This window comes from Marmota monax, unplaced genomic scaffold (assembly GCF_021218885.2).
Source record: "Marmota monax isolate L192 unplaced genomic scaffold, Marmota_monax_Labrador192_F-V1.1 WCK01_AAM20220418_F8-fsc00065, whole genome shotgun sequence".
Lineage (NCBI taxonomy): Eukaryota > Metazoa > Chordata > Mammalia > Rodentia > Sciuridae > Marmota > Marmota monax.
In genome coordinates, this window is record NW_026694038.1 from 9495350 (window position 1) to 9522286 (window position 26937).

Sequence of the window (26937 nt, forward strand, 5' to 3'; positions counted from 1 at the left end):
AATTTTCAATTCCCATTATTCCTTTTATATAGAATATTTCTTCCCCAGAAAGTTCTCCGGAAATAAAGAGACGCACTTACAGCCAAGAGGTGAGCTGTTACTAAAAAAAAAAAAAAAAAAAATGTTGCTGATTGTTTGGGTAATATCATTGTTTTGCCTAAATTACTGGTAGATTTTGAAGTAAACAGTCTCAATATCATTATATGACTTTTTTTTTTTTTTAATTCTGTAAACAGGGATATGAGAGATCTTCAACCATCTTAACTTTGGGGCCTTTTAGAAATTCCAGTTTAACTGAGTTGGGTCTGCAAGAAATAAAGACCATTGGTTATACCAGCCCTAGGAGTAGGACTGAAGTCAACAGGCAGTGCCCTGGAGAAAAGGAACCTGTGTCAGACCTTCAACTGGGACTGGATGCAGTTGAGTCAAGCGCTTTACATAAAACAATGGAAACACCTGCACATGACAGGACTGAGCCTAACAGCCAACTGGATTCGAGTCACTCTGGACGGGGCACAATATATTCTTCCTGGGTAAAGAGTCCTGACAGAACAGGAGTTAACTTCTCAGTGAACTCCAACCTGAGGGACTTGACACCCTCACACCAATTGGAGGTTGGAGGAGGCTTCCGAATAAGTGAGTCAAAGTGCCTGATGCAGGATGATACTAGAGGCATGTTTATGGAAACAGCTCTGTTTTGTACTTCCGAAGATGGGCTTGTCTCTGGTTTTGGACGGACCGTTAATGACAATTTGATCGACGGGAGTTGCACACCCCAGAATCCACCACAAAAGAAAAAGGTTACAAATTTAACGATTTATAGTCCTTTCATAATGTTTCTTAGTATTGAGGGTAATTGATAGATGTATTTTGTAAGGCATTCCTAATTCAGTTATTTGAGTTAAAATTTTTATGTGTACATTTCTCCCCAGATTATCTGTACATTTTAAAACACTTTGTAAATATTCACTTGATCAGAAAATGTTTACAGAAAAAGGAAAAATTCTAGTGCTATGAATTGTCTTTGTTAAGATATATGGGTTTGAGAGAAACCTCAATATATGAGTAACTTAGAAGTAACCCCCCTCATTCAAAAGATATTCTTTTTAACCTTATATTAAGCAAGCATCCTTGTAATTGAATACATGTTCCTTTCAGCATCCCATAATACCAATACTATTTACACCATGGACATAAGTATTTTGTAAAGTATGATACTAATAATATTATACTGTGATACGTAAGTTCCATGATTTACCACCATTATTTCATTGGCAGACATGTTGAGACGATTTAGAATGCCTTATTTCAGAGGAATGGGAGAAACTACATACAGCACTTATTTAATTTGTTAATAGGCTTATTGCTTTACAAGTCAAAGAATTTTAGTGATGTGTGCTTTTAATTTTTATAACAGAGTCCAGTTGGCAACTTTGTGGGAAGCAATGTAGTATAGTGGAAAGAGCACGGGCTTTCAAGTAAGACCTAGGTTCGAATCCCGGCTCCAACACTCACCAGCTGTGTGACCTTGAGTGAGTGAGTTACTCAATTTCCTCATCTGTAAAATGGGGATGATAATATACCTATTTCATAGGATTGTTGTGAGGATTAAATGAGATAATGTATATGAATCATCTAAGTACAATGCCTAATATATAGTGGGCATTTGATAGTTAATTATTTTATGTAATTTTCTTAATATAAATAAAAATAATTTTCTTTAGAAAAAAGAATGAATTGATTCTGGTATGAAAGACAAGAATAAAAGATCTGCCTTTTCTTTCTTGCTTTAAGGTTTCTCTATTAGAATACCGTAAGAGACAACGTGAAGCTAGGAAAAGTGGCTCTAAGACAGAAAACTTTCCTCTGGTTAGTATATCACTTCATGCAAGTGGAAACCTGAGCAACAATAGTGATGGGTGTGTCCAAAGTAATGAAACCGGAGAACAGGCAGAAAACACAGCTAGCCTGCCTTTACCAACACCAGCTGCAGTTTATAATGCTACTTCTGAAGAAACCAGCAATAACTGTCCTGCTAAAGAAGCTGCCAGTGAGAAGAATGAACCTGAAGTTCAGTGGTAAGCCTGTTTTGAAATATGCTACTCTGGCAAGAAAAAGATTCCTGCTGTGGTTCTCCCAAGGCTAAGTGGATGGTGACTTGAAACATCCCTGATAGTGTTTTAAACTAGCTGTTTGTTTATTTGCCGGAGTTGTTAAAGGTGTATTGTAATCATTCCTTTATTTATCCACATTTTTCATTCAAATTTTCCTCTTGAAAGAATTTTTGTCACAGTCAACATCATGCCATTTCTTTAAAACCCCTGCCATTACCTTGAAAGAAAAACAGGGTTAGAGTTTTCTTTGGTAGGAGTGTTAGCAGCAGCTGTTTTTAAGGTGAGGTCTTGGCAAAGTGGCCAAGAGGACACAGTTACTCTGCTTCTTGTTCCTTTCCAAATCCTGAAAGTGTGTAAGGCGTTTTTTTTGTTGTTGTTGTGGTTGTTTGTTTTTTTTTTTTTTTTTTTTGGTTGAAGCATATTTTGGTACCTTTGGTAACCTAAAGTGACTTTCCGAATATTCCTACATTAAAGTTTCCCCCTTCTTCTTTTCACCAACAAATTGGTGGAGGCAAAAAGAATTAAGTCTTAGTTATTCAAATAAGTCTCAGTTTTGGGAGCAGTTAGCAAAATAAGAGAAGATTAGCTATTTTCAAAGCTTTAACACCGAAGTATTTTCCCAATAGAGCAAAATCCTTGAACTGAGAGGACATGTGGACCTTCATGGGACAAAGAATAATCTAGCTGGCAGTAGCTTCTTTGAATTAAGGATGAACTAATTTTATTTTAAAGGACTGCCTCCACTTCAGTAGAACAAGTGAGAGAAAGGAGTTACCAGAGAGCTTTACTTCTTAGTGATCACCGAAAAGATAAAGACAGTGGTAAGTAAGCTTGTTCTTTCACCGAAAAGTGGAGACAGCTAGTCACCCTGCACCCTTGTTCTTTGTAAGCTCTAATATTCTTTTTGGTTACTGCTCTGCTTCATCTCTAGGGGGAGAATCACCTTGTGTCTCATGTTCACCGAGTCATGTTCAGTCTTCACCTTCATCTCATTCAAATCACATTTCCCAGTTGCAAGCTAAAGGCCTAGCCCCTTCTTTCAGTGAACTCATGGAAGGTCAGTAAGCAGATGACCTATCATGGCTATATTGTTTTAAACACCTTTTTGAATCAGAAAAAAAGTTGCTTTGATTAATAGAAGGTACATCGTTTTGTGGTGTCAATAAAAGGCAGTATTTATCGTGTAATGTTACATTTACCATAGTTTCTTTTGTTTTACAGACCCTGACTCTGAAAATCCAGAACCCACAACTACAAATGAATGTCCATCCCCAGATACTTCTCAAAACACTTGTAAAAGCCCTTCAAAAATGAGCAAGGTAATAATAGACTTTGAACATGGCCATTCAGAAAAGTTGATGGTAATATGCAGGCAGTTTTTTTCCTACTGCATTAAGATTCAGTTTATGATTTCTGGATTCTTCCTTCTGAACGTACTCAGTTGTGTTTAATATTTTATTTGGTCTGTCACTGAGATTGACAGACAATTTGGATCAAACACTCAAGTTTTCTAGGCAAACTTTTAAAACTTACGTTTTTTAAAAAAGTTCACCTCTATTCTAGTGGTATCTAGGAAACTCATAACTTCTTGAAATACATACCTAGTCAATTCTCTAAAAACAAAAGGTCAGGTGAAAATTCATGTAGAGGAATGATAATCTGATGTGTCAGGTAAATCACTGGGAACAGAAGATATTTTAACAACAAAAAGATCTTTTGGATTATTTACGTGTGAACAGTTTACAAGGAAAATGAAAAGGTATTAAAAATCAAAACGGTCCAAGAAAGCAAGTTTATTTACCCAAACCAATTTATGCCCTGGATAGAGTATTCAGTTATGGAACTTAATCCTGAAGAGTGTTACTTTAAGACTCCAAAATGGGTCTTTCTCCTTACTGAAAAACGCAGACTAATTTCCTCAACTTGTCTTCAGTAAAATTCACTATATACACTCACCGGAATTTGTTGAAACTACTCACAGAAACTGGCCTTGCAACATCTCAAGCCTCTATTGTTGACTTCTCAACCCTACATTTCCTTCCCCGCTTTAAAATTTAACATATTAAACCAACAAGAATAAAACTCAAGGTTCATAAAATGTTTCTTAAGTTTATGTAATATATCAAGTTTATTTGTTTTCTCTTCATAGCCTGGTTCACCGGGACCTGTAATTCCTGCTCAACCACATGGGAAAATACTCACAAAACCAGACCCCCATTGGGAGACAACAGTTATTGTATCAGAAGCTGAGAACAGTGTTCACCTAAAAACAGAGCTCCAACAAAAACAGCTATCAAATAACACCCAAGCACTTTCAAAGAACCATCCTCCTCAGCCACATGTTCGCAGTTCATCTGAGCAACTTTCACAAAAGCTGCCTTCTGCACCAACGAAGTTGCACTGTCCTCCATCACCCCACATAGAAAACCCTCCTAAGCCATCTACGCCTCACACACCTGTACAGCATGGTTATCTCTCACCAAAGCCTCCTGCACAGCAGTTAGGATCTCCCTACAGGCCTCATCATTCACAGTCACCTCAAGTTGGAACCCCTCAGCGAGAGCCTCAGAGAAATTTTTATCCAGCAGCACAGAACCTTCAAGCCAATACTCAGCAGGCAACTTCTGGAGCATTATTTACACAGACACCCTCAGGACAATCTTCAGCAACATACAGTCAGTTTAACCAACAGAGTGTGAACAGCACGGCACCCCCACCCCCACCCCCTCCGCCTCCTTCTTCGTCTTATTATCAAAACCAGCAGCCCCCTGCAAACTTTCAGAATTATAATCAGCTCAAAGGTAGTCTTGCCCAACAAACTGTGTTTACATCAGGACCAAATCAAGCACTTCCTGGCACCACAAGCCAGCAATCAGTTCCAGGACACCATGTTACTCCAGGGCATTTTTTGTCCTCTCAGAACCCCACCATTCACCATCAAACTTCTGCTGCAGTCGTCCCACCCCCTCCTCCTCCACCACCTGCTCCAGGACCACACCTTGTACAACAGCCGAATTCCCATCAGCAACACTCTGTAGCACATGTAGTAGGGGCAGTTCATGCTGTCACCCCTGGGTCACATATGCATTCTCAAACTGCTGGACACCATTTACCACCACCCCCTCCACCCCCTGGTCCTGCCCCTCATCACCATCCACCACCCCATCCTTCCACAGGACTCCAAGGTCTACAAGCACAACACCAGCATGTTGTAAATTCAGCACCCCCGCCTCCTCCTCCCCCTCCTCCGTCCAGTGTTTTGGCTTCTGGGCATCATACGACATCAGGCCAAGCTTTACACCACCCACCTCATCAAGGACCTCCACTTTTTCCTTCAAGTGCTCATCCAGCTGTACCACCGTATCCCTCACAAGCTACACATCATACCACTTTGGGACCGGGACCCCAACACCAGCCTTCTGGAACAGGGCCACATTGTCCATTACCTGTTGCAGGTCCTCATCTCCAGCCCCAAGGACCAAACAGTATTCCAACACCTACTGCTTCAGGGTTCTGTCCTCATCCTGGCTCTGTGGCCCTGCCACATGGGGTGCAAGGACCTCAGCAGGCATCGCCAGTGCCTGGACAGATTCCAATTCACAGAGCACAGGTGCCACCAACGTTTCAGAACAATTACCATGGTTCAGGGTGGCATTAAAATGGACTCCAAAAACATTTTTTAAAATGTTCTGTAAGATAAACTGTATATTTCATATGTACCTATTAAGGTACTTTTTAAAGCTTGTACATGAAACTTTGTATAAAAAAAAACAAAAAAACAAAAACCAGTGCTCTTTCATTGTATTTTTCCCATTTTTGCTTTTTAAAATTCTTTAAAAAAAAAAAAAAATGTGCTAAGCCAGTATTAGGTATCTTTATTTTACAAGTGAACATTCCAGCTGTTTTCTGGCAATAGATTTGATGCTACATGATCTTTAAATTTTATTGTTGCAGTTAAATTCATTTAGTGAATGTTTTCTATATTATTTTCTACATATGCATTAAGTACACAGCTAAGTAATGGCACTATGAAGATTTTTTTTTTTTTTTTTGGTCAGCAGTTCTGTGAGTGCAACTTAGGTATAAAATGCAATACAGATTTTTATAGTTTGGTGTGGACATGGCTCATTTTGTTTTATCAGTTATTTGCAAGCAGAATGTAATTTAATGTATAGATGATTTCTAATGTCTCCTGACAAACTGTAAATACTGCATTTCTTTTGCGTATATAATTGCTTACAGCTTTTTTCATTTGATATATAGCATTGTACATATGACAAGTCTTTTGCAAAACTGTGTGATCTTTGTGAAAGTAGTACAGTATATGACCTTTCATTTCTTTTTTATTTTTAAATATCCTGTCACATTGAAGCACTGGTTGGGCATTTTAATTCATGTTAATAAATCACAATTATGTCAGTTTTACCAGATTGTCCTGTACAACTTCTAAGATGGGGGTCTGCTTTCAAATATAATTTGTAAAGAAACTTAAATTTTCTTTAGTGACTACTACCCTCAGGAGGAGAGCTAGAGGGAGTAACAGGTTGTTCCCATCATGGTTTCTACTTGCCATTTTTGCAGGAGCAAGAATCATAGGAAATTAAATAGACACGCTGTGTAACTCTACTTAAGTATGTGACATCACAATGAATCCAGACCACTACCGCATTACACCCGATAAAGAGTTACAGACTGCAATTTACAAATTATTAAAAAAAAAAAATTAGTCTGCCTAAAAAACAGCAATATGTAATTTGCACATTTTAGAACACGACTGAAATATTGATAAGTGAAACAAGTGTCTTTAATTTGGCTTGGGTATACAAAACTAAAGGGAAGTGGCATTATTTAAGAAAAATAAATGGCCTCTCAAGTGAATTTTTTATTGCCTAAATATAAAATGCTAGTTCAATTTTGAAAATAAAAATTCCCAGCCTTTGCCTTCTACCTCTTAGGTATACACTAATTAAGTGTATACAATAGCAATGACACTATTTTTATCAACATATTTTTCATCATCCAAATACTTTGACATAATTTGGGCACTGTATACTATACATATTTTGTGCATTAGGAGAAAAAAAGTAAATAGACTTAAAAAATGAATGAGATTTGGTAGTAATTTAAGTCATGTTTTATGATTTTAATTTCCATTTCCTTTTGAAAATTAGCTAACGATGGTGCATCAATACAGCTTATCTAGAATTCAATCCTAATGAGCTTTAAGAAAAAGGTCAACTTTGCCATCATTGATCTTCAAACAAAATGCTGCTTATGTTAATGACTAAAAAAAAATTTGAGAAGAAATGAGTTTACATCATCTGTCCCTCTTGATAGTTTCAAACACAGCAAAGTTAACTGGCATGTGAAATATCAATATTCATCTCTTTAGAAGGCCCCCACCTAAAGCATTTTTAATTCCTACTTTGGCCTACTACAAAACTAATATATACATAAGCTTCTGTGTAAAACCGTGAAACAGTAAATAAATTCTTTGACTCTTTGATGGACACATACATTCTTCAAACATTGTCCTGTACACCAAACTTTCATTTTAAAAAAGAGAAAAAAATATGAAATTTTAGGAAATAATCTACAGAAATAAACAGTTTCTCTATGCCCATGGAAAGTTCCCATACTTCATCCCATTAATAAGTTATGTATGGTCCAAGTACAGGAAGAAGCAAGTAGTACATCAGTTTTCACCTAAAAGTATATGCCCCTTTGAAGTTCTTAATATCCATTTGTTCTTGGCCCTTGAGCAGTACTGTTGGCCAATGTGCAGACAGCCAGGTTCTGAACTGGCTATAATCACCTATGTGATCCACTGCTTGCAACTTTCCATGAAGACTTCACATGACCACAGGAAAAAAGATAGACAGGATATTCAATGAAGTTCACTAAGCAGGCTACAATATTTAGCACCACTAGTGCTACAATATTTAGAACCACTAGTGGTTCTCCTTTGCCTTGTATGCATTCTTTATCAACAAGCCACCAAGAATCTGTTAAAACCATATAGTTCCTAAAACAAATGTAATTCCTTCTAGAACAACTGCTTCTACATAGAAAACAAGTTAGTATTTAGGCTATGTTATCATAAGGATACCACCTTAAAATTAGTTTCCTTCCTAACATGAACTAAAACTGCATTAGACAAATTTCACTGAAGTATACTCTAACCTTGAAAATTCTTACCCAGAGGACACATATGTACTCTGTGGCTCCTATAAAAATGTTTCCGGTGCAATTCATGCATAATAGCATCAATGGTCATAGAATCTACATGGAAACCTATAGCCTCACTAGAAAAATTTAGCATGAAGATCTCGTCAATGAATGGTTCATTCTACCTCACAGCAACATAAGATATAATGCCAGTTCCTAAGAGGATTGTATCTCTTGTTCCCTCAGAGTGAATGCTGTTAAGGAAAATTTGAGAAGTTTAAAATGCAGTTAGTATGTTTTTGATGAAACATGGATAAAAAAGATGACAAGTTGAAGGTAATGAATCTATACTGTTATCATCTTTCCTAAATACTTTCTGCCCTCAAAAAATAAATGATTTCCTTATAATAAGCTTTAATGCATGTTCTACAACTACATATGCTGCAGCAGGAATGTTGGTATTCTTTTTAGTTTGGAAGACACTGAAAGCAAATGTTTGTTGATCCTGTCACTTCAAATATAGGGCAATGACCAAGGCAATGTCTGGAAAAAAACCAAACACTTTAATTTTTAAGACAACTGCAAGCACCTCAAACAATGGATTATTGTTACAACACTTGTTAGCTTTTCACAATCTAGTTATTGCAAAGGCATATGAATAAATGTTAATGGACAAAGTCAAGAAAAAAGAGGCACCTTAATGAATGTAAAATTTAAAATAAAAGACATTCATTTCACTGACATCTAAAAGAGGCTAAATATACCTCTATATATTAACATTCTAAAATTGTATTGCCTACTAATGGATTTTGTGTCCTGGATTCTACAATTAATTTTAAGGAAATGCATAAACAAAAACTGTGTGCAACCTGCAAAGGGAAAATCATTTTCTCATTCATGGAAAGACAAAGAAAAAGCTAGTATAAGCTGTTGTAGCCACACATAAAGCTGCCTATGGAATGAACGTGATCATTGTTACCTTTGAGCTGTGAAAAGTATTCTTCCCACTGCACTGCAAACTGTATATACCATACCTTGTGTTTAGACAAACACGATCATGCTTTTCCAAAAAATATATATATTTTTTCATTCCACACACTGAATATGTTTCTCTTGTCCAATTTCATGTATTTAACTTGCAGTGTTTGGAGGAGGCAACACAACGTGGTACCAGGCTATCACATTTTCAAAGAGAAATTGCTTTTTTTCTTTTAAAGTACTTTAAAAAATATGCAAAAATACAAATGGAACTGCCCAATTATAAGGTATATTTTAGAATGAGAAGCATGTCTTTTCTTCTTTTAAAGTGCCATATAGGAAATGACACATCTTGTTACCCAGAGCCATTTTATTTAAAAATCTAATGTAAATGGACTGCTATGGAATGAAAAATTTGCACAACTCCTTGAAGCAGTGAGTCTGCTACATGCAACTTGGGCTACAAAGCACTAAGGACTTGGTAGCTTTTCTGAAAAATTGAGTCCCCATCCCATACTTAATGGAAAGTAACATTTACAAGGGTGCATTTACATACACTATAATACAGGAATGATGTCCCTTTGCCAGAAGATAAAATTGTACATTTCCTTGCTATTTCTTGGTTCCAACTTGATAATTTCTTAAGATTGTAAATTATATAGTACTCAGCTAAAATATTTCTTCATAAATAGTTACAAAACCTGCCAAAACACAAAGGGGAAAGTATTTTTCGTTCAAAAAAATGACATTTGAATGTCACACAACACGAGAAACAATGCTTAGAGACATGTTATTGTTTCCAGAAGAAAATGGTCAGTAAACTACTTAGCTGAAGACAAAGACTACCCTTCCCTAGGATCACAGTGCACAAAAAGCAAAATGTCAAACAACAGTACCTCAAAGCAAAATAAAGGTCTGAGGATGAAGCCAGCTCACTTGTAATCCTGTTAAAGAATGAGAGTCACCGTTTAGGTCCAATGTACTGGAAAACATTTGCTAGCTCAGAATGCTATATTTGTAGAATTTGCTAAGAATTCAACCAAGGATGTCGAAGGCATTCGCCAGCTGAGGCTCGTTTTTCAGGAACCATTTCTAACATCGGGATCAGGAAATCTGTAAACTGTGCAGCATCTTCATGGGGCCAGCCATACTTTTCTACAAGTACATCAAAGAGGCTCCAGGGCTTCAGCTTGGTGATGTGCCGCAGTTCTCCTGCAGGGAGGAAGAAGGAAAAAAACCACACCAATATCAAGAAAGCTCCAAATTTGCATTTCCCATAGTTGGTTCATCCGGGTTCTTTTCATTGAAGCAGACAACCTACCTGCTCCACACTTTATGGCAACAACAAGGAACGCTAGGTTTCCCACCCTAAGCAATTATCACTGTGACCATGTCATATTCCAAATAAGTCTGGTGGATGTAAATAAGGATTAATTAATAGGTCATTCACCTCAGTTCTAGGTTAAATAGGTACACTGATAATGCTCAGAATGTTTTCATTTCCAAAGGCTGACAAAGCCACTTTCCTCCAAGTTGGGATCTTTGGTAATTTGCAAGCTTGCCTAGAAAAAGCTGTAGATGTACACCATTTGAAGTCCTTGCACAATTATCTCTTCATGTTATCATGCAAAGAAAAAGGAGTCTTTTCTTGTAGAATAGCACAAAGAGAACTTTTTGTGATGGTAGAGATGTATTTTTTATCTGTGCTATCCAATTTGAAAGCCCCTGGCCACATGTGGCTAATAGACATATGAAATGTGACTAGTGCAATGAAGAAATAACATTTTAATTCGTCTAAATTTGACCAGCCACACACGGCTAGTGGCTATTGGAATGGGCAACACAGCTTTGGAGACTAAACCAAACAGTTCATTTGTTATAAAATCTGAGTCCAAGGACATCTCTTCATAAACTTTAACCTATAATTGTCAAAATGTGTTAGCAGTAATAGAAAAAGTGCTACTCAAAAAAGCTGGGCTGCAAGCGACTCTGACTGATCTAACAGATGACTAACAAGCTAGTAAATGGTCTTTTTCGTAATAGGAAAAAAAAAGTTATTTTTAAATCAAACTGCCAAAAGGTCAGGGTAAACTGCATTATGAATAATTCATTTTCTTTGTTCAAAATTTTCACAGGACACCCCACCCCTGCCCATATAGAGGCCTCCTGGGTGCCCCTCAGAGTGGGCCCCTGAGCAGCTCCTGCAGACAGAGGAAGTACCGCACCATGCCATGCCCACGCCCCAGAGCCAGCCACAGGACCTGCAGCCACACAGCCAGGTCTCAGTGGGGCAGACAGAGGGATTCAAGCACCCAGCACCTCAGGCAAGGGCTGAGTCTTCTCTTTCCTTTCACCTGCTGTAGTCTAACCTACAAGGTAAATTCTTCTCATGTATATCCACAGAGAGTCACTACTACGCTCATGAAAGTCTTCTCAGGAGGCCTGGGCTGTTTTGTTTTATCCACTTATCCAAGTCAATTTAGAAACACCCTCCCCCCTTTAAAAGCATAACAAAAATAAAAGAACATTACAAAAAACAAAAGCAGAAATCACCTAAATCCTACCTCCCAGTGGCTCTTCCTTTTGGCTGCACTCTCTTTTGGACTGGTTTGTCTACTGATTTGTGATCATGTTAGACACAGAATTTGGTATAAGGAAACTTTCAAGAGGGTTTCTTATTGAAGAGAGTGAGGTGCCAAATAATATTTTGGTTCCAACGTGAGCCCTGGGAATGAGTTAAGCATTGCTTCTAAACTGGAGGTCAGGTCTATGTTTAATGAGGAAGACCTGTAATTTCAGTGGTGGAAGGGGTTGCTTGTGAAGGAAACAGTCTCTAAGAAAAAAGTCTGAGGAATCACTAAAGGTTTTTATCCCTCTAACCCAGAAAATCCAGTTCTAGGAATCCAACTTAAGGAGATAAAATCCTAGCATACCTTTTGCCCCCAAATATGCTCCACAAAATTGTAAAGTCACAAATGCTCAATAATGGGAGAATGGTGTTTAAAAAACACCAAGGTAAATCCACTTGAAAAATAACACAGGGGGAAATCATATGGGACAATGTAGGTAGTAACAGAACATGCTCAAAACTATGTTCTTCAGATAATCACAAGACTGATTTTTAAATACCCAGGAACATGGAAAGCAAATGAACCAAAATGCCAGTTTTCTTAGTTGTCAGGTTGTTTCCCTGAATCTTCCTATTTTCAGTAATGTGACTATCTTAGAGTGACTATTGATCCCATCAGAAAATACTAAAGAAAACTAAGACAGCTCACACATGACATGCAAAAACAAGTTCTCTGGAAGGGGAGAGAACTTTCTTGACATTGTTATCCTGTCTTGGAACACATACTCCACAAGTTTGTAGGTGAATACAAATGCTGAGAAACATTCTGCTCAGAATAGGAAAAGAACCTATTTTTGAGGGTGCCAGTTTCTAAACTAAAATCCTTCAATGGATATCAAACTAAGCATAATCATCTCTGTGTATCCACAGGGACTGGTTGCAGAACACCTCCCCAACACAAACACCACTGAGAAGAAAAAGTATTTGCATTAACCAATATATATTACACATTCTCCAGTATACTGTAAATCATCTCTAGAATACACCTAATACAATGTAAATGTTCTATTGCAGTTGTTATATTGTTTAGTGGATAATAACAAGAACAAAGGTCTATATGTGTTGAGTAGAGACACAGCTATTCTAAAATATATTTCTGATGTGTGGTTGGTTGAAATATGATATGGAATCCATGGATACAAAGGATCGACTATACAATCTTCCATGAAAAGATAAGTTGTATCTCTACAGATTCCTTAACAACTGCACAGTACACAATATCAGTGCTGGGAACATAGGCTATGAAAAAGTATTTAATCACATAACTAGCCACACTAAAAACTGATGTATATTTTCAAAGCAGCTAAGCATGGTGGTGCACAACTGTAATCCCAGCAACCTGTAATCCCAGCAACTTGAGTAGCTAAGGCAGAAGGATTACAAGTTTGAGGCCAGTCTCAGCAACTTAGTGAGACGCTTTCTCAAAAAATAAAAAACAAAAGTGTGGGGGAGGTAGATCAGCAAAGCACCCCTTGCTTCAATCTCCTGTCCGTCCCCCCCCCCCCAAAAAAAATAAATATGCTAAGAGTAGCCTAAAATAGCTAACATACTTTTGGCTAGGTAATCTCATATAATAAACTGTATACAAAAACATGACTTAAAACAGCAAAGTATGCAATACTCAAAAAAAAAAAAAAAAAAAAAATCCTAAACTCCTACAGGCACTGAACATACAGGAGTACTAACCTAAGAGAACACAGGACTGTTTCTAAAATTAACAAACATGGATAATATAGATACCTTATGAGTATATGTACAAATCGTTATGTTTGATATAATACGAAGAAATGCTATCATATCAGTCATGGATGAGGTTCCTATTTTCTCCCCACTGTCCAATCAGCTCCCTAGCAAATTAAAGAATTTTTACCTTGGGCTGGAGTTTTTGCTCAGGGGTGGAGCGCTTGCCTAGCAAATGTGAGGCACTGGATTCTATCCTCAGCACCACATAAAAATAAATTAGTAAAAGTATAATAAAAATTTAGAAAAAGAATTTCTACCTTATTTTTTTCTTAAGAATATATACAAAGATGTCACTGAAACAAATCTGGAGATAATTAGATGCTTAATTGTGATGACTTTTACTTTTTAAATCCAGGTTTCTAGTTTTTTTTTTTTTTTTTCCTCCTCCTTTTTTGTGGTACCAAGGATTAAATATAGGTACACCTATGATTAAACACACGTATGGTAGGCAAGCACTTTGTCACTACGTTATACACTCAGCCTTTGCTTCTTAAAATACTGAGCATCAGCTGGGCACAGAGGAACAAACCTGTAATCCCAGAAATTCAGGAGGCTGAGGCAGAAGGATCACAAGTTTGAGGCCAGCCCCAGCAACTTAGCCAAGAACCTGTCTCAAAAAGGGCTTGGGATGTGGCTCAGTGATTAAGCACCCTGGGGTTCAATCCCTGGGACCAAAAAAAGTTTTAAGGCAGGGGTATGTTGCTCAGTGGTAGAACATACCTGGGGTTCAATCCCTAGTGCTGGAAAATAATACTCAGCATCATAACCTTTCCTGTGACTGTAAGTTATCAGCTCAGTGCCCACCCTTCCATACACACATGCACATAAGAGCTCCATAAGCCAGGTGGCACCGACTGCCATCAGGTACTATAATTTAGAGCCCCTCGGGCTTCTGAATTTGCTGAGAAATGTCTTAACAGAGCCAAAGAAAACATAGTAAGTAGCAGGGTTCCTTCTCTAACGTAGGGGCTTTGAGACCAACTGTATTTGCCAGTTCCAGATTACTTACATTTCTCTTGAATGTTAAATGATCTACAAGGAAAATGTTACTTTGTCCATAAAATTATAATATTCCAAAATTAAACAGATGCATGAAGTTTCATACCACATGGGAGGAGTAAAAAGGCAAATCCATGACACTATATTTCAGCAAATATTGGTAATTATAAAATGATTATGCTAAATTTCAGTATTCTATACATAGAAAGGAAATTTACCAATATATAGTGATACGAAGCAAGAAACAAAATTTAAGAAATCTGAACAAATTCCTTCATAGGTATACAAAACACAAATAGTTGGGTTCAAAATAAATCCTCATGTCACATAGAAAAAATTAACTAAAAATGGATCAGACACCTAACTATAAAACTAAAACATTTTTAGAAAAGAAAAGTAAATCTTCATGGCCTTCAAGTAGGTAATGATTTCTTAAGTAAGCTATCTACAGCACAAGTAAAAAGATAAAGCAAAAGTATATAAACTAATCATCAAAATGAAAACCTCTGTACTTCATTCACTGGAATAGACAAAGGGGAATGAAGAGAAGGCACGGGAGATAGGAAAGACAGTAGGATCAATCAGACATCACTTTACTATGTTCATATATGAATACATGACCCGTGTAACTCCACATCATATTCAACCACAACAATGGGAACCTAATTAGAATAAGTTATACTCCATGTATGTATGTCAAAATATACTCTACTGTCATGTATATCTAAAAAGAATAAAAAAATTTAAAAAAACCTTTGTACTTCAACCATCACACATGTGCATTCAAGGGAAATGAAAACATATGTCCAAACAAAAACTTGAAAATTAATAATATCAGCATTATTCACAATAGCCAAAATGGAGAAACAAAACAAATGTCTATCCAGTGGTGGGTGGATAAACAAAAGGTGCTACATCCCTATGGAGTTCATGCTACCACATGGCTAAGCCTCCAAAGATATTATGCTAAGTGAAAAAAGCAAGATACAAAAGACCACATAGTATCTGGTTCTAATTCTATGACATATGCAGAGCAGGCAAATCTGAAGGCTGAGGGTGGAGAGACTAGAGTGACTAAATGGGATGAATTATAGGTTGAGCATCCTTAATCCAAAAATCTGAAACTTATTTTCTACCATAAGTGGAAAATTCTACACCTGCCCACATATGATAAATTGTGGTCAAAACACGTGTATGCTAAAATTACTGCATTAAAACTACCTTCAAGGGCTAGGGTTGTGGCTCAGTAGTAGAGCACATGCCTACCATGTGTGAGGCACTGTGTTTGATTCTCAGCACCGCATATAGATAGATAAATAAAGTAAAGGTCCATGAATAACTTAAAAAAAAAAAAGGTTAAAAAAAAAGCTAACTTTAGGTCATGTGTTTGAGACATAATATGAAACAAATGAACTTCCTGTGTTCATCTGGATCTGATTCCCAAGCTATCTCTTCAAGTATTTGTGGAAATATTCCAAAATCTAAGAAAAATCCAAATCTGAAGCACTTTTGGTTTCAAGCATTTTGGATAAAAGATATTCATCATTATTTGAACAATTTCACTGCTTTTTGCATCATAAATGCTAAAATTTTTGAAATGTTTTTAGTATTAATTTAAAAACTGAGCAGTGGTATGGACTATGGTTTATTATTTCATAAGACGTCTTTGCTATATGTTCTCTATCAGCACTCTGCCTCCAGGGCACAGAATTGTGGACATGGCATCCCTTTCTTTCATCACAATTCCAGTCAAGGGGGCCTTTATCATGCATAGAATGTGTAGGTCCTGGTGTGAGCAAGGGTAAGTAGTTATGCTAGGACAGCAGGCTTTACGTTAGCACTAGCCCAGGCAAAGTGGAACATATGCTCACTCTATTTCTAGCTCACACAGGTTTCCATCCAAAACAAAGAATGCATACAGGTTAAGGTGGTTACATTTATTCAACAAATATTTACTGAATCTACTCTGTTGCAGGCATTAAATTTGGCTAGAGATCCAGCTGTACACCAGAGCAAGCTCCTGCATCTTAGTTCTCAGAGAGCTTATCTTCTAATGTCTTTTCTCTTTCTTTCTTTCTTTCTTTTTTTTTTATTGTACAGGGATTGAACTCAGGGGCACTCAACCACTGAGCCACATCCCTAGCCCTGTTTTTATTTTATTTAGAGACAGGGTCTCACTGAGTTGCTTAGTGCCTCGCAGTTGCTGAGGCTGGCTTTGAACTTGCAATCCTCCTGTCTAAGCCTCGGGAGCCGCTGGGATTGCAGGCGTGCGCCACCGCGCCGGCCTTCTTTTTCTTCTTTTTAATTTTTTGCTAAGGTCTTTTTACAGCCAAGGAAAAAATGCTTTTCTAAACTTAGAATAATGTTTTTAAGATGAAATTGTAGTGAAAAGGAGTTTGTATGTGAAGTGAAAACTTTAAGACAATAACTAGTGTAAGGAAACTTTTTTCTTAGCTATTTCTATAGTCAAGCTCACACTGAAAACAAAGAATCCTAAAATGAGCCTAAAAAGAGAGGTCATGACTGAGTTTGCAGGGTTTCCAAAGGCAACAAAGTCCTCACAGGATATCCACATGATCATGAATTGCTCTAATGCACACCCTTGGCATCTATCTATGGAAGCTATAAAAGTGAGATGATGTGAAAATCTTTTAGAGCAATTGACAATGTCTGTATAGCCTGTGTGGGTAACACCCATATGGAGCTCTGATCCTCACAGCTAATAATAAGTGAATCTGTTACTTTTTAGGTAATTCTGGAAATAAACTAAAACAAACTGGTGCTGGGGATACAGCTCAGTGGCATTGGCCTAGTATGCCCAAGGCCGGGGTTTCAATTTCCAGAACCAAAATAAATTAAACAAATAAAAGGAAAAAATTCCAACAAGTTTTAGCTCAAATATTAAATAGAACATACTTTCTTCCCACTCTGCCTTCTCTCTCTTTTTTTAAAATTTTTTTTGGAAGGAAGGATACCAGGGATTGAACCTAGGGATGCTTAACCACAAAGCCACATCCCTGTACCTTTTTGTTTTTTATTTTGAGACAGGATCTAAGTTGCTTAGGGCCTCGATAAGTTGCTGAGGCTTGTCTAAAACTTGTAATCCTCCTGCCTCGGCCTCCTAAATTGCTGAGATCATACCACCATGCCTGACCAGTTGTTTTTTAAACTGTTCCATTCTCAACACCCTAATGTTTACTAAAATAGTATCTATTAATGGGTCAGAAGAATATTGCCCAGAGAGGGCTGCACTTACCTGCACTGACTTTCCAAAACTATCACTTAGGGGCTGAGACACTTCTAGGGACCACCTACTTCTTGGGGTCAGAACAGGAACAAAATCTACACAGCTGCTGATTTCTAATGGGCCACACCTCAACACCCTCATTTCTTAACCGTCTTTGGTGACCAATGTTTACACCTAAAGGAATCAGCAGTACCATAATAGGAAGATAGCATTAATTAAGTTTCCTGTTCAAAAATCCAGTTCAATTTTTAATTTCCTGGCTAAGGAAGAGTACTACTACTTCTTTGGAGTCTTTAAATTTTGCTTTTGTCTTTTATCAGTTCTAACACAATAGTATTTTTTAGAAAACATTTTAAATGGATATATATTCAGGTCCCATTACTTCCAAAATATATATTCACACACTACTTGCCAAAACATGTCTTTCAATAAACCATTTTCTTAATCTTTAGGGATGTGGTGAAATCTATTCCATGATAACTCCTCATTTATCATAATATTATTCCTGTGACTTCAAAAATCTAAATTCCTTCTCATTACACAGCCATTATAAACAAACAATTATCAGGAAAGAACATAAGTCCCAAATCCAGTCATTTCAGGGATTTCTGGCCTACAGAGAAATTCTCCCTTACATCCAAAGGTAGGAAAACTCACTCTGGTTACCAGTCAACAGCAAGTCCAAATGTTTTTGGTCTGTCATCAAAGGATGACAAATCCATTTTAACTCTCCAGGTAACCTTGACACAAACTGCTCAAAACGAACCAAAGCATACAAGTCCAAAAGCACATGTGACAATGATGGTAAACTATAACTACACATTCACAAGGTGGCACAGGAACAAGGGTGCTAATGGAAAGTCCAATGTGAAAGCTGCCTTCCATACATGAAGGGCCACAGACAGGCAGATCTCTTTGAAACCTACAACCCACCCGATCTCCATTTACCAGGTATCACTCTGAAGAGGGCTCCGGCCAAATGGTGTGATTGTTGTTGCTGGTTCTGTGCTGGCATTCAGCAGGTCTAACCCTTGGAACTCACAGCTCCAGGCCAGGGCAGAATTTAACAGTATGAAAGCCTAAGAGCAGCCACCTGATGAGCAGTTCCATGACCATCAGCTGCAAGGAGAGACCCTTTAATTCATGAGACTTCATTCTCTCATCATTCAAATCGCTTTCTATTGTCCCTCTTTCCCTCCTATACACAGTATGTGGTTCCTACACTGTCCCCTGACAACAAACAAGACCATCCCTGTTGCTTGCAAAAGAATAATCCCTGCATGCCTTCACCATCAATCCACACCAGTGCCCAGATGCCTGTGGTGGTCAAGGTGGCTTCTAAAACCCACGCATCCGCCTGTTGGGAGGAACAGGTGCTATGTCTAGTGCCTCTCATGTCTCCTTCTTCTCTGGAGACTCATCAGGTGAGTAACACGCTCTAATACTGCAGCAGACCAGGATGATGTGTGGTAAGCCACTCTCTCATACAGCTCCCATCTGACCAGAGAGAGAGACCATTGAGAAATCTAGTCAGCCACACTGTCTGGGGGCAGGCCAAATCCCAACAGCCTTGGAAACATTCTAAATTGTGGAAGGAGGAGTATGCCTTCATTAAAATAAACACAATTCCCCAAGTCACACTGAATCCCAGGCCACGGTAACCCAGAGCTTTTCCTAGGTTCAATCATTTTGAAATATTTTCAGAAAGTTTTCCTAGGAAAACTGCATTCACTTTCTAAGTACTACTGCTAATCAATAACAGCTACTGGCTGTGCCATGTGTCACACAGGCATCCTTTTACACCTTCTTGCAACAACACTGTAACATGAAACAATCCACCACTGAAAGATGAGGAAACCTAAGATCAAAAGAATCCATGACATGCCCCAGTCTCACAATCTGTCACTGAACAGTTTAATAGCAAAGCTACTTTATCTGCATCGGGGAGGGGAACTTTACTCAGTAAGAATTTTCTTCATAGAAAAATAAAAAGTCAAGCTGGTTCTTCAAATTTGGCTAAAAAAGAAAAGGTAAGTATCTGAGAATTTCAGAAATTTCTAGAACCTCCATATTCTACTCAATCAACTTTAAAAGTTCTTTTATTAAGCCGAGCAAGGTGGCATACGCCTGATATCCCAGTGGCTCGAAAGGCTTAGGCAAGAGAATTGTGAGTTCAAAGCTTCAAAGACAGTCTCAGTAATTCAGTGAGGCCCTAAGCAACTCAGTGAGACCCTGCCTCTAAATAAAATATAAAAAGGGCTAGAAGCCAGGCATGGTGGTGCAAACCTGTAATCCCAGCGTCTCAGAGGGCTGAGGCAGGAGGATCACGAGCTCAAAGCCACGAAAAGGTACTAAGCAACTCAATGAGACCCTATCTCTAAATAAAATATCAAATAGGGCTCAGGATGTGGCTTAGAGGTTAAGTGCCCCTGGGTTCAATTCCCAGTACTCTCAACCCCCCTCCCCCAAAAAATCTTTATTAAAGAATATTACAATCAAAAACAAATTGAAGACACAAAAACAAGACATAAGAGCACTGATTATGTCCATCACAAAATGATATAGCACTTGGGAGGGGTTTAAAAAAAAAATTCCTGGGCTGGGGATCTAGCTCAATAGCAGAGGCTTGTCTGGAATGCATCAAGCCCTGAGTTCAATCCCCAGTACTAAAATGAAACAAAATTCCCAGGGCAGAGGGGGTTTATAGTATTTTATAAAACTGATCACTAACTGCAGACTACAAAGGGCAAAAAAAGAACTGTTTCAGAGTCACACCAAGGGAAGGTCAGCAAGAACTATACATTAAAATAAATCATCTATAATGTAGCATGCCAAAACACTTGAGGAAAATGAGATTTTATATACATGGGATTTCTGGATCCCTCTGTAAACAACTCAGATCAACAAAGCACAGATAGACATTCACTGAGTCCAGACTCTAGGCTGCCTCTGTTGCAGTAAAGAGTGTCCATGAAAAAAAGGAAATTGAAAGATAAGTCTGGTTGCTTCCTAAAAATCATTAAAATCCTTTTTACAAATATCTGAATACACAGTTTTGGTGCCTGTGGTAGGAGAGGTAAGAAGTGGAGGAGAGAAAGGATTTTAGGAAGGTTGTTTTCTTACAAAATCCTTATTCCACAGAATCAGATGGTTCAGGATTATTTCTTGAGAACTTTCTTCAGCAGAATTCCCCAGCTGTAAAAGTCCAGGTCTTTCTCCATTGCCCAAACATGAACGCACAATTTCTCCTCTTGGGAGAAGATTATGCTGGAAATTAGTGTTGCATAAATACCGTTACCTTTTCTGGTGAAAAACTCCTTGGAATATTTCCCCAACATAGCGTATTTTCGAGGGACTTTCCCCAGCAGTTCAATGATCAATGCTATGTGATCTGCATTGGGAAACATTGCCAGCAAAACAGAAACACACGACAGTTTAATCAGTACACTGCATGCAGACACTACCACCGCCCGCGCAGACAGAAACAGAGCGCGACCTGAATGATCAAAAGCATAGGCTTTCCTCATGCAGCTGGATTCAGGACCCAGAGCTGGAAGGCACCCAACTGACCCAGGCCCCAGGGAGGGGCCAGTACACAGGGCGACCACAGCACAGGCCAAATACGGTCTTCCCATTGACTTTTAAATCAGCACAGGAATTCTGTTGGGTTGCATTTGGAATTTAGAAGAAATGCCTTTGTCACCATAACACTACAATCAGCAGCTGCTATTCCGTTTCTGTCTGCATCGTGGCGCTTTTCAAAAAGAAGAGGTACTACCTCTGCGATTGAAGAATTCCCGAGAATATTTTCCAGATAGAGCAAAGTGCCTTGGGATACTGCCTAGCAGCTCTATGATGTGGGCTATGTGGTCTATGGAGGAGAGAAAAAAAGGATATGGGAATGGGAGGGGCAAGGGGAAGGATGGGATAAAAGAAGAAGGAAAAAAGCGAAAATTAGTAAAAAATCAGAAATAGACTCAAATCAACAATGTCTGCAGCACATCCATGCAGAGGCTCGTGGGACTAGCAGGCCTCAGGCACCCTCCGGAGTGTCCATAGTGACTGATGCCAGCTCACCCCAGGCCACCCCAGCACTGCAAGCAAGTAAGCATGGAGATGGTCAGGCTTACAGATGGAATTCCAGCCAGAATTCCCTGGTTTTCAACTCAAGCGCTCAAACAGGACAGTAAAATGGGCAGCAGATCAGTGGACAAAAGGACTCCGGAGAGGCTCTGCGATTGTTCAGTCTGCCCTCTCCCACCAACAAGGTGCCTGCACTGAGGAAGGCCAGGAGCAGAGCAGCCTGAGGCCCGAGGGCTCTGCAGAGTGCTGCCTGTGCCAGGCAGGCACTGCCCATTCACTGAAACTGAGGGACTGGAAACCCAAAGAAAAGCATCTGAATTTGGTATTTGAAAACCAAAACATGGCTCTATTTTAGTAAAAACACAATACTCTCTAGAAGTTCAGGACAAGAAGTAGACCCAGACTGAGGTCTTCAGAAGGCAACACTCACCTTCATCTCTGGAATAGTCTTCCCCAGAATGCGGTTCGAACAAATAATCTCCTGTTGCCAGCTCAAATGCCTAGGACACAACAGACGACATGCTGAGCACTTCAGAGACTGGCCCCCACACCAGCAGCTCTAAGTTCTCTCCTTACAGAAGAGACCTACATTTTATGAGGATCTCGATCAAACAAAAGAACCTCCTAAAACTGTTCAAATCTCTGTTTCTTTCTTTCAAAAAGTTCAAAGAAACTTCAGGAACATTTTTACAGCTCTTCCAATGGAAGATTTAAAGGCCATGAATTCTCTTCGTTGTACGAAGCAGAAACAAACTTATCAGTGAGTCAGCAGCACCTGTGTGCAGGCCCAGTGGCAGCAGGCCACAAATTCTGTAAATGGCAGAAAGAGGGCTCAACTCAGGATTCAATCAGGCCAGTCCAAGGCCTTTCCTCACCATCAGGCTAACCTGTGGTCCCTATACAGCAGATGTTGCTGCTTTCTTTAGGCAAAGACCTTTACACATGAGTAATTAATGATTATCTGCCAGCATCTTGTCATCATTTCCTTCATCTCTGATTCAAGGTAAAGAAAACCTAGAACCAAGAAAAACCTTCCTCTGTTCCTGGAACCAAATGAAGCATATCACCTTACAAGCCCTGCTGAGGTTATGCAGGAGAGCTGGCAACCCCTCAGCATGCCAGTGTGTGGAGCAGGTCATTTGTTTCCATTTTCCTTGATCAAAGAAAAAACTCAGGATCATGGGTTTAATCTGGTAACAATATACAAAGACAGCAACTGCTATTACTCTGCTGACCAAATACCATGTTTTTAAATTCAAGAATACATTAAATCCCCTTTCAAATATGTCCCATACTTACTGCCACTCTGAAAGAGCTCCCCTCTTCACTGGTGCCTGGGGATCAATGGCCACGCCCTCCCCAAGGAGGCCTTCTAGTCACCTGCTGAGACCCCAACATAGCCAGGTGTGCAGGGCATCAGCCAACCAATGACCAGAGTAGACGGCCCCTCAAAGGAGGGCTCATCTACCTGGGTAAGGGTCCATCATAACAGCTCTGTCCTTAAGAGTGGGCAAAATAAGCATGGGACTACATCCCACCCTCCCTACACACACCTTTTATTTTTTAATTATTAAAAGAATAAAAGACCTATGCATCAGTTGCAGGAGAGAAACAGGGTTGAAAAGACTGTTGCCATTTACCCTGTGATGAGCACCAGTTCATAACTCAGGATCCCTGCCTTCAACGAGATCTGGGTCTGAGCAGCACACAGTCATGTCAGTCTCAGGAAAGGGAGAACCAACCATCTCAGTAGTTGCAGATGGACTAAGGTATGAAAGGGTCCATGGAGGTCCCCACCCAGGGCCTCTCTTCTCCACTAATAAGAATAACAGCAGGGCCAATCCCCAATCAGGAAAGGTACACCTCCCTTTTGTCTCCAATTTCGAGTGGAACATATAGATTACATGAGGCCCAAAGAGTCTCTGTAGCCTGCCAAACAATTAATTCAATACTTTATAAGCCAGGAGGAAAACGGGAACTCCCTAATTGGAGGAGGGCCTGAGAAGCTGCCTGGATGGCAGCTCCAGCAGAACTCTGGCTCTGCTTTTACCCCTCCATAATCCTGGGTTCACTCTTGCTTTAAAAAGCCTATCAAAGAAATCTTTTTTTTTTTTTTTTTTTAAGGGAGAGGGAAGATGACAGTGCTCCAGTAATGATGTCTAGTTCTGATTCTCTGGACGTTGACTATGTTTTTGAAACAAATTCAATAAGCACAACAGGATAAACATACATTACAATAAAACATCAGCCTTTGTGATTCACAAAAGCCTTTCATGTTGGCAACTATGAAAATATGAAACAGTACTACTTCCAACTCACTAAGCTACTCCCAATATAAACCATATTATTATCATTTTTACTTCTTAACACTTGGGAACTTTGGATTCTTCCTTCTGTCTTGGCCTCGTCTTCTCAGAGGGCTTTCTTCAGGACAGCCTCTCATCTCATGACTTCCTGAGTCAAAGTGCCAGTTCTGAATAAGAAGCTCACCTCTTTGTTCCATGATGTGCCCAGTGCTGAGGAAACTTGAGGTTTTCAGAGTCGCCTTTATTGCATGGCATTGACCAAGACTCACCATAGAACCCACAAAAGTTACCTACTCAGGAACTATGACCCACAAGTGCAGAAAACAGCACCTCTCCCCAAACCAAATTTTTAGGTCATACACTACACAATTAAATCTGGAAGGGCCCTAAAGTTCAAGGAGAGGAAAATAAATCCAGCAACTGACATATTCCAGCTAGTCTGCCTCATTTGATTATGCTTCTCCAGTTTCGAGTCCAAAACTCTCTTCCCTGACAACAGCATGGGCACCAGCCACTATCTGCCAGCTCTTAGTTCTGATGGAGCTTCTGCCATAGTTGATACTATTTATAAAACTGGAAGGACTATAGGCTTTACCACCAAGAATAAACTGTGGTAATGCTTAGTATTATGAGGTGAAATTTCATATGCTGCAGCAGTATTTCCAAGCTTCAGAGAAAGTGTAGAGGTGAGGAAACACTGCCTCCTCTGTCACATCACATTCTCTAGGAAAAACAAAAGGATCTCTCAGCTGCATCCCTCAGGCAGTGAATGAAGGCTTGGCCCCAGAAAAACTATCCTCTGACAACCACCTGGTGAGAAAGAACCCCTGGAAGCAGCCCTAGCAGCACTGTGGGAGCCACATGCAGCCCCTGGGAAGGAGACAAGTGAAAGGAGACACAGCCTGTTTTGGGTTAGAAACTCACTAAAAACTGCACGGGACCTGAAGAAGAGACCATCTCTTATAGAACAGAACAAAAACCTGTGATTTGTTTACTACATGTGAACACAGTTCACACAGTGGACAGGGGTATGGTGTACAGAGACAAATTTGCACAGGATGCAAGTCAAACAAACTGGCATAAGGTTGCCCACCATTATCCCTGTATCTGGGATTTTTGTCCCATTTTTCTGGTTATATCACAAAACTTTAATATCCCAAATTAGAAGCATAGGACTTCAGAGTTGAAAGTGTTCTCAGAGCCTAATTCAGGGCAGCCTTGATACATGGCCTTCTGTTGCTAGGGACAAGTGCAGTTTGGTTCGCCACCTCCTGAAATGGGTCATTGCTTCCCTGCAGCCCAACTGTTCCAAGCACTCCCTTCCTGCTGACCTGGACTGCCTCCTGCAGCTTCTAGCCTCTACCTTGTTCTGCCTTCCAGTCACACAGAGCAGGCAAAGGCCTCTCCACACAGCAGGCTCTAAATTCAAAGCAACCACCACATGACTGCCAGGTCTTTCAACCATTCCGGTCCAAAATTTACTAAGACAGGACTTGGGTTTTTGAAACTCACTAAAAACTAAAATTTTTAGTTACATTAAAATTATTATTTGGTATTATGTATCAGAGCAACAAGGAAATAGAAATGCATGTATTTAGAGGTATCTTGCCATATATGTGGCCTCAGATGATCCCAACTTGAAAGACACAAAGTATGTACTTTTTCTCATCTCTGGTCCTATCTGCTTAACACACTGCTTTTACTTGGCATTAGTGGGCATAAAATATAGTAAACACAAAAGAATTATCAAATTAACCTCAAATAACTGAAAATTAAATCAGAGAAGAATTTGGATAAAAAATAATGAGACAAGCATGACATTCCACACATCCCACCTTTTCAGCAGAGGAATGACAAAGTAAAGCCTACTGGAAGATGCTGAACTGAAACTGGGCAAGAGAAACTGAAACTGGCTCATGGATGAAGGTCATTGGTGAAAATGACCCAAAAAACAAAAAACAAAAAAAACCCCAAAAACAAATACACTGGTGGAGCTTGAAGAGTTTAGACCCAACTAATGTCATGACACTAGGTGAAAAGAATGACCACCAGTGCCCCAGGAAAGCATCACCATATTCTCCAAAGCAAAAGACCTGGACCAAGGGAGTATATGCCACTACTGCTGTCTCAGAAGTGACTGTACTTCCCAGAGTAATAAGCCAGAAAAGTCAGAACAGTCTCTAGACTTTGCTCTATGAAGAAAGACATTATGCACTAGTATATGAAGAGATCCCTTCCCTTGCCAGCAGGGGCATAAAAGCAGCTGCTGACATATTCCATCCCTGCACCTGGCAGGGCTCCAACCTTCCAGCCCCAGAAACCCCTACCCTGAGGGATGCCTATTCTCACCACCTCCCCATCCATCATGAGCGAAGGGGGAGCTCTGCACAACACTGAAAGCCCCGTGTCACCCCAAATGAGTATGATATTTGGGGCGATGGACTGCACAGGACCTGAAGAAGAGACCATCTCTTATAGAACAGAACAAAAATCCTAGACACATCTGAGGATCTGAGGAGACTTTTGGGGGCAGGGTGGTAACTAGGGATTAAACTCAGGTGCTTCAGCACCAAGCGACATTCCCTAGTCCTTTTTATTTTGAGATAGGGTTCACTAAGTTGTTTAGGACCTTACTAAACTGGGGAAGCTGGCCTTAAACTTGCAATCGTC

At 39.3% G+C, this 26937-nt stretch overlaps 2 protein-coding genes across 14 annotated transcripts in view; one reads left to right on the forward strand and one right to left on the reverse strand.

The window, feature by feature from the left end:
- Window positions 1-6539, forward strand: part of Kmt2e (lysine methyltransferase 2E (inactive)) — a 91713-nt gene extending 85174 nt beyond the window's left edge. For 4 of the 5 annotated variants that reach the window (XM_046464175.2, XM_046464173.2, XM_046464171.2 and 1 more), the window contains 7 exons: window positions 33-89; window positions 237-800; window positions 1795-2078; window positions 2847-2935; window positions 3046-3171; window positions 3336-3433; window positions 4264-6539. In XM_046464175.2, coding sequence (XP_046320131.1) covers window positions 33-89; window positions 237-800; window positions 1795-2078; window positions 2847-2935; window positions 3046-3171; window positions 3336-3433; window positions 4264-5772 — 2727 coding nt within the window. In that variant the 3' untranslated portion in view covers window positions 5773-6539. The remainder of the gene's footprint in view (window positions 1-32; window positions 90-236; window positions 801-1794; window positions 2079-2846; window positions 2936-3045; window positions 3172-3335; window positions 3434-4263) is intronic. The other variant, XM_046464176.2, reaches the window with a different exon arrangement.
- Window positions 6540-8824: 2285 nt separating this feature from the next.
- Srpk2 (SRSF protein kinase 2) overlaps window positions 8825-26937 on the reverse strand; it is a 215953-nt gene continuing 197840 nt past the window's right edge. For 5 of the 9 annotated variants that reach the window (XM_058585503.1, XM_046464177.2, XM_058585505.1 and 2 more), the window contains 4 exons: window positions 22392-22461; window positions 21657-21749; window positions 21177-21269; window positions 8825-10472 (listed from right to left, as the gene is read on the reverse strand). In XM_058585503.1, coding sequence (XP_058441486.1) covers window positions 10288-10472; window positions 21177-21269; window positions 21657-21749; window positions 22392-22461 — 441 coding nt within the window. In that variant the 3' untranslated portion in view covers window positions 8825-10287. The remainder of the gene's footprint in view (window positions 10473-21176; window positions 21270-21656; window positions 21750-22391; window positions 22462-26937) is intronic. The other 4 variants (XM_046464178.2, XM_046464180.2, XM_046464183.2 and 1 more) reach the window with 2 other exon arrangements.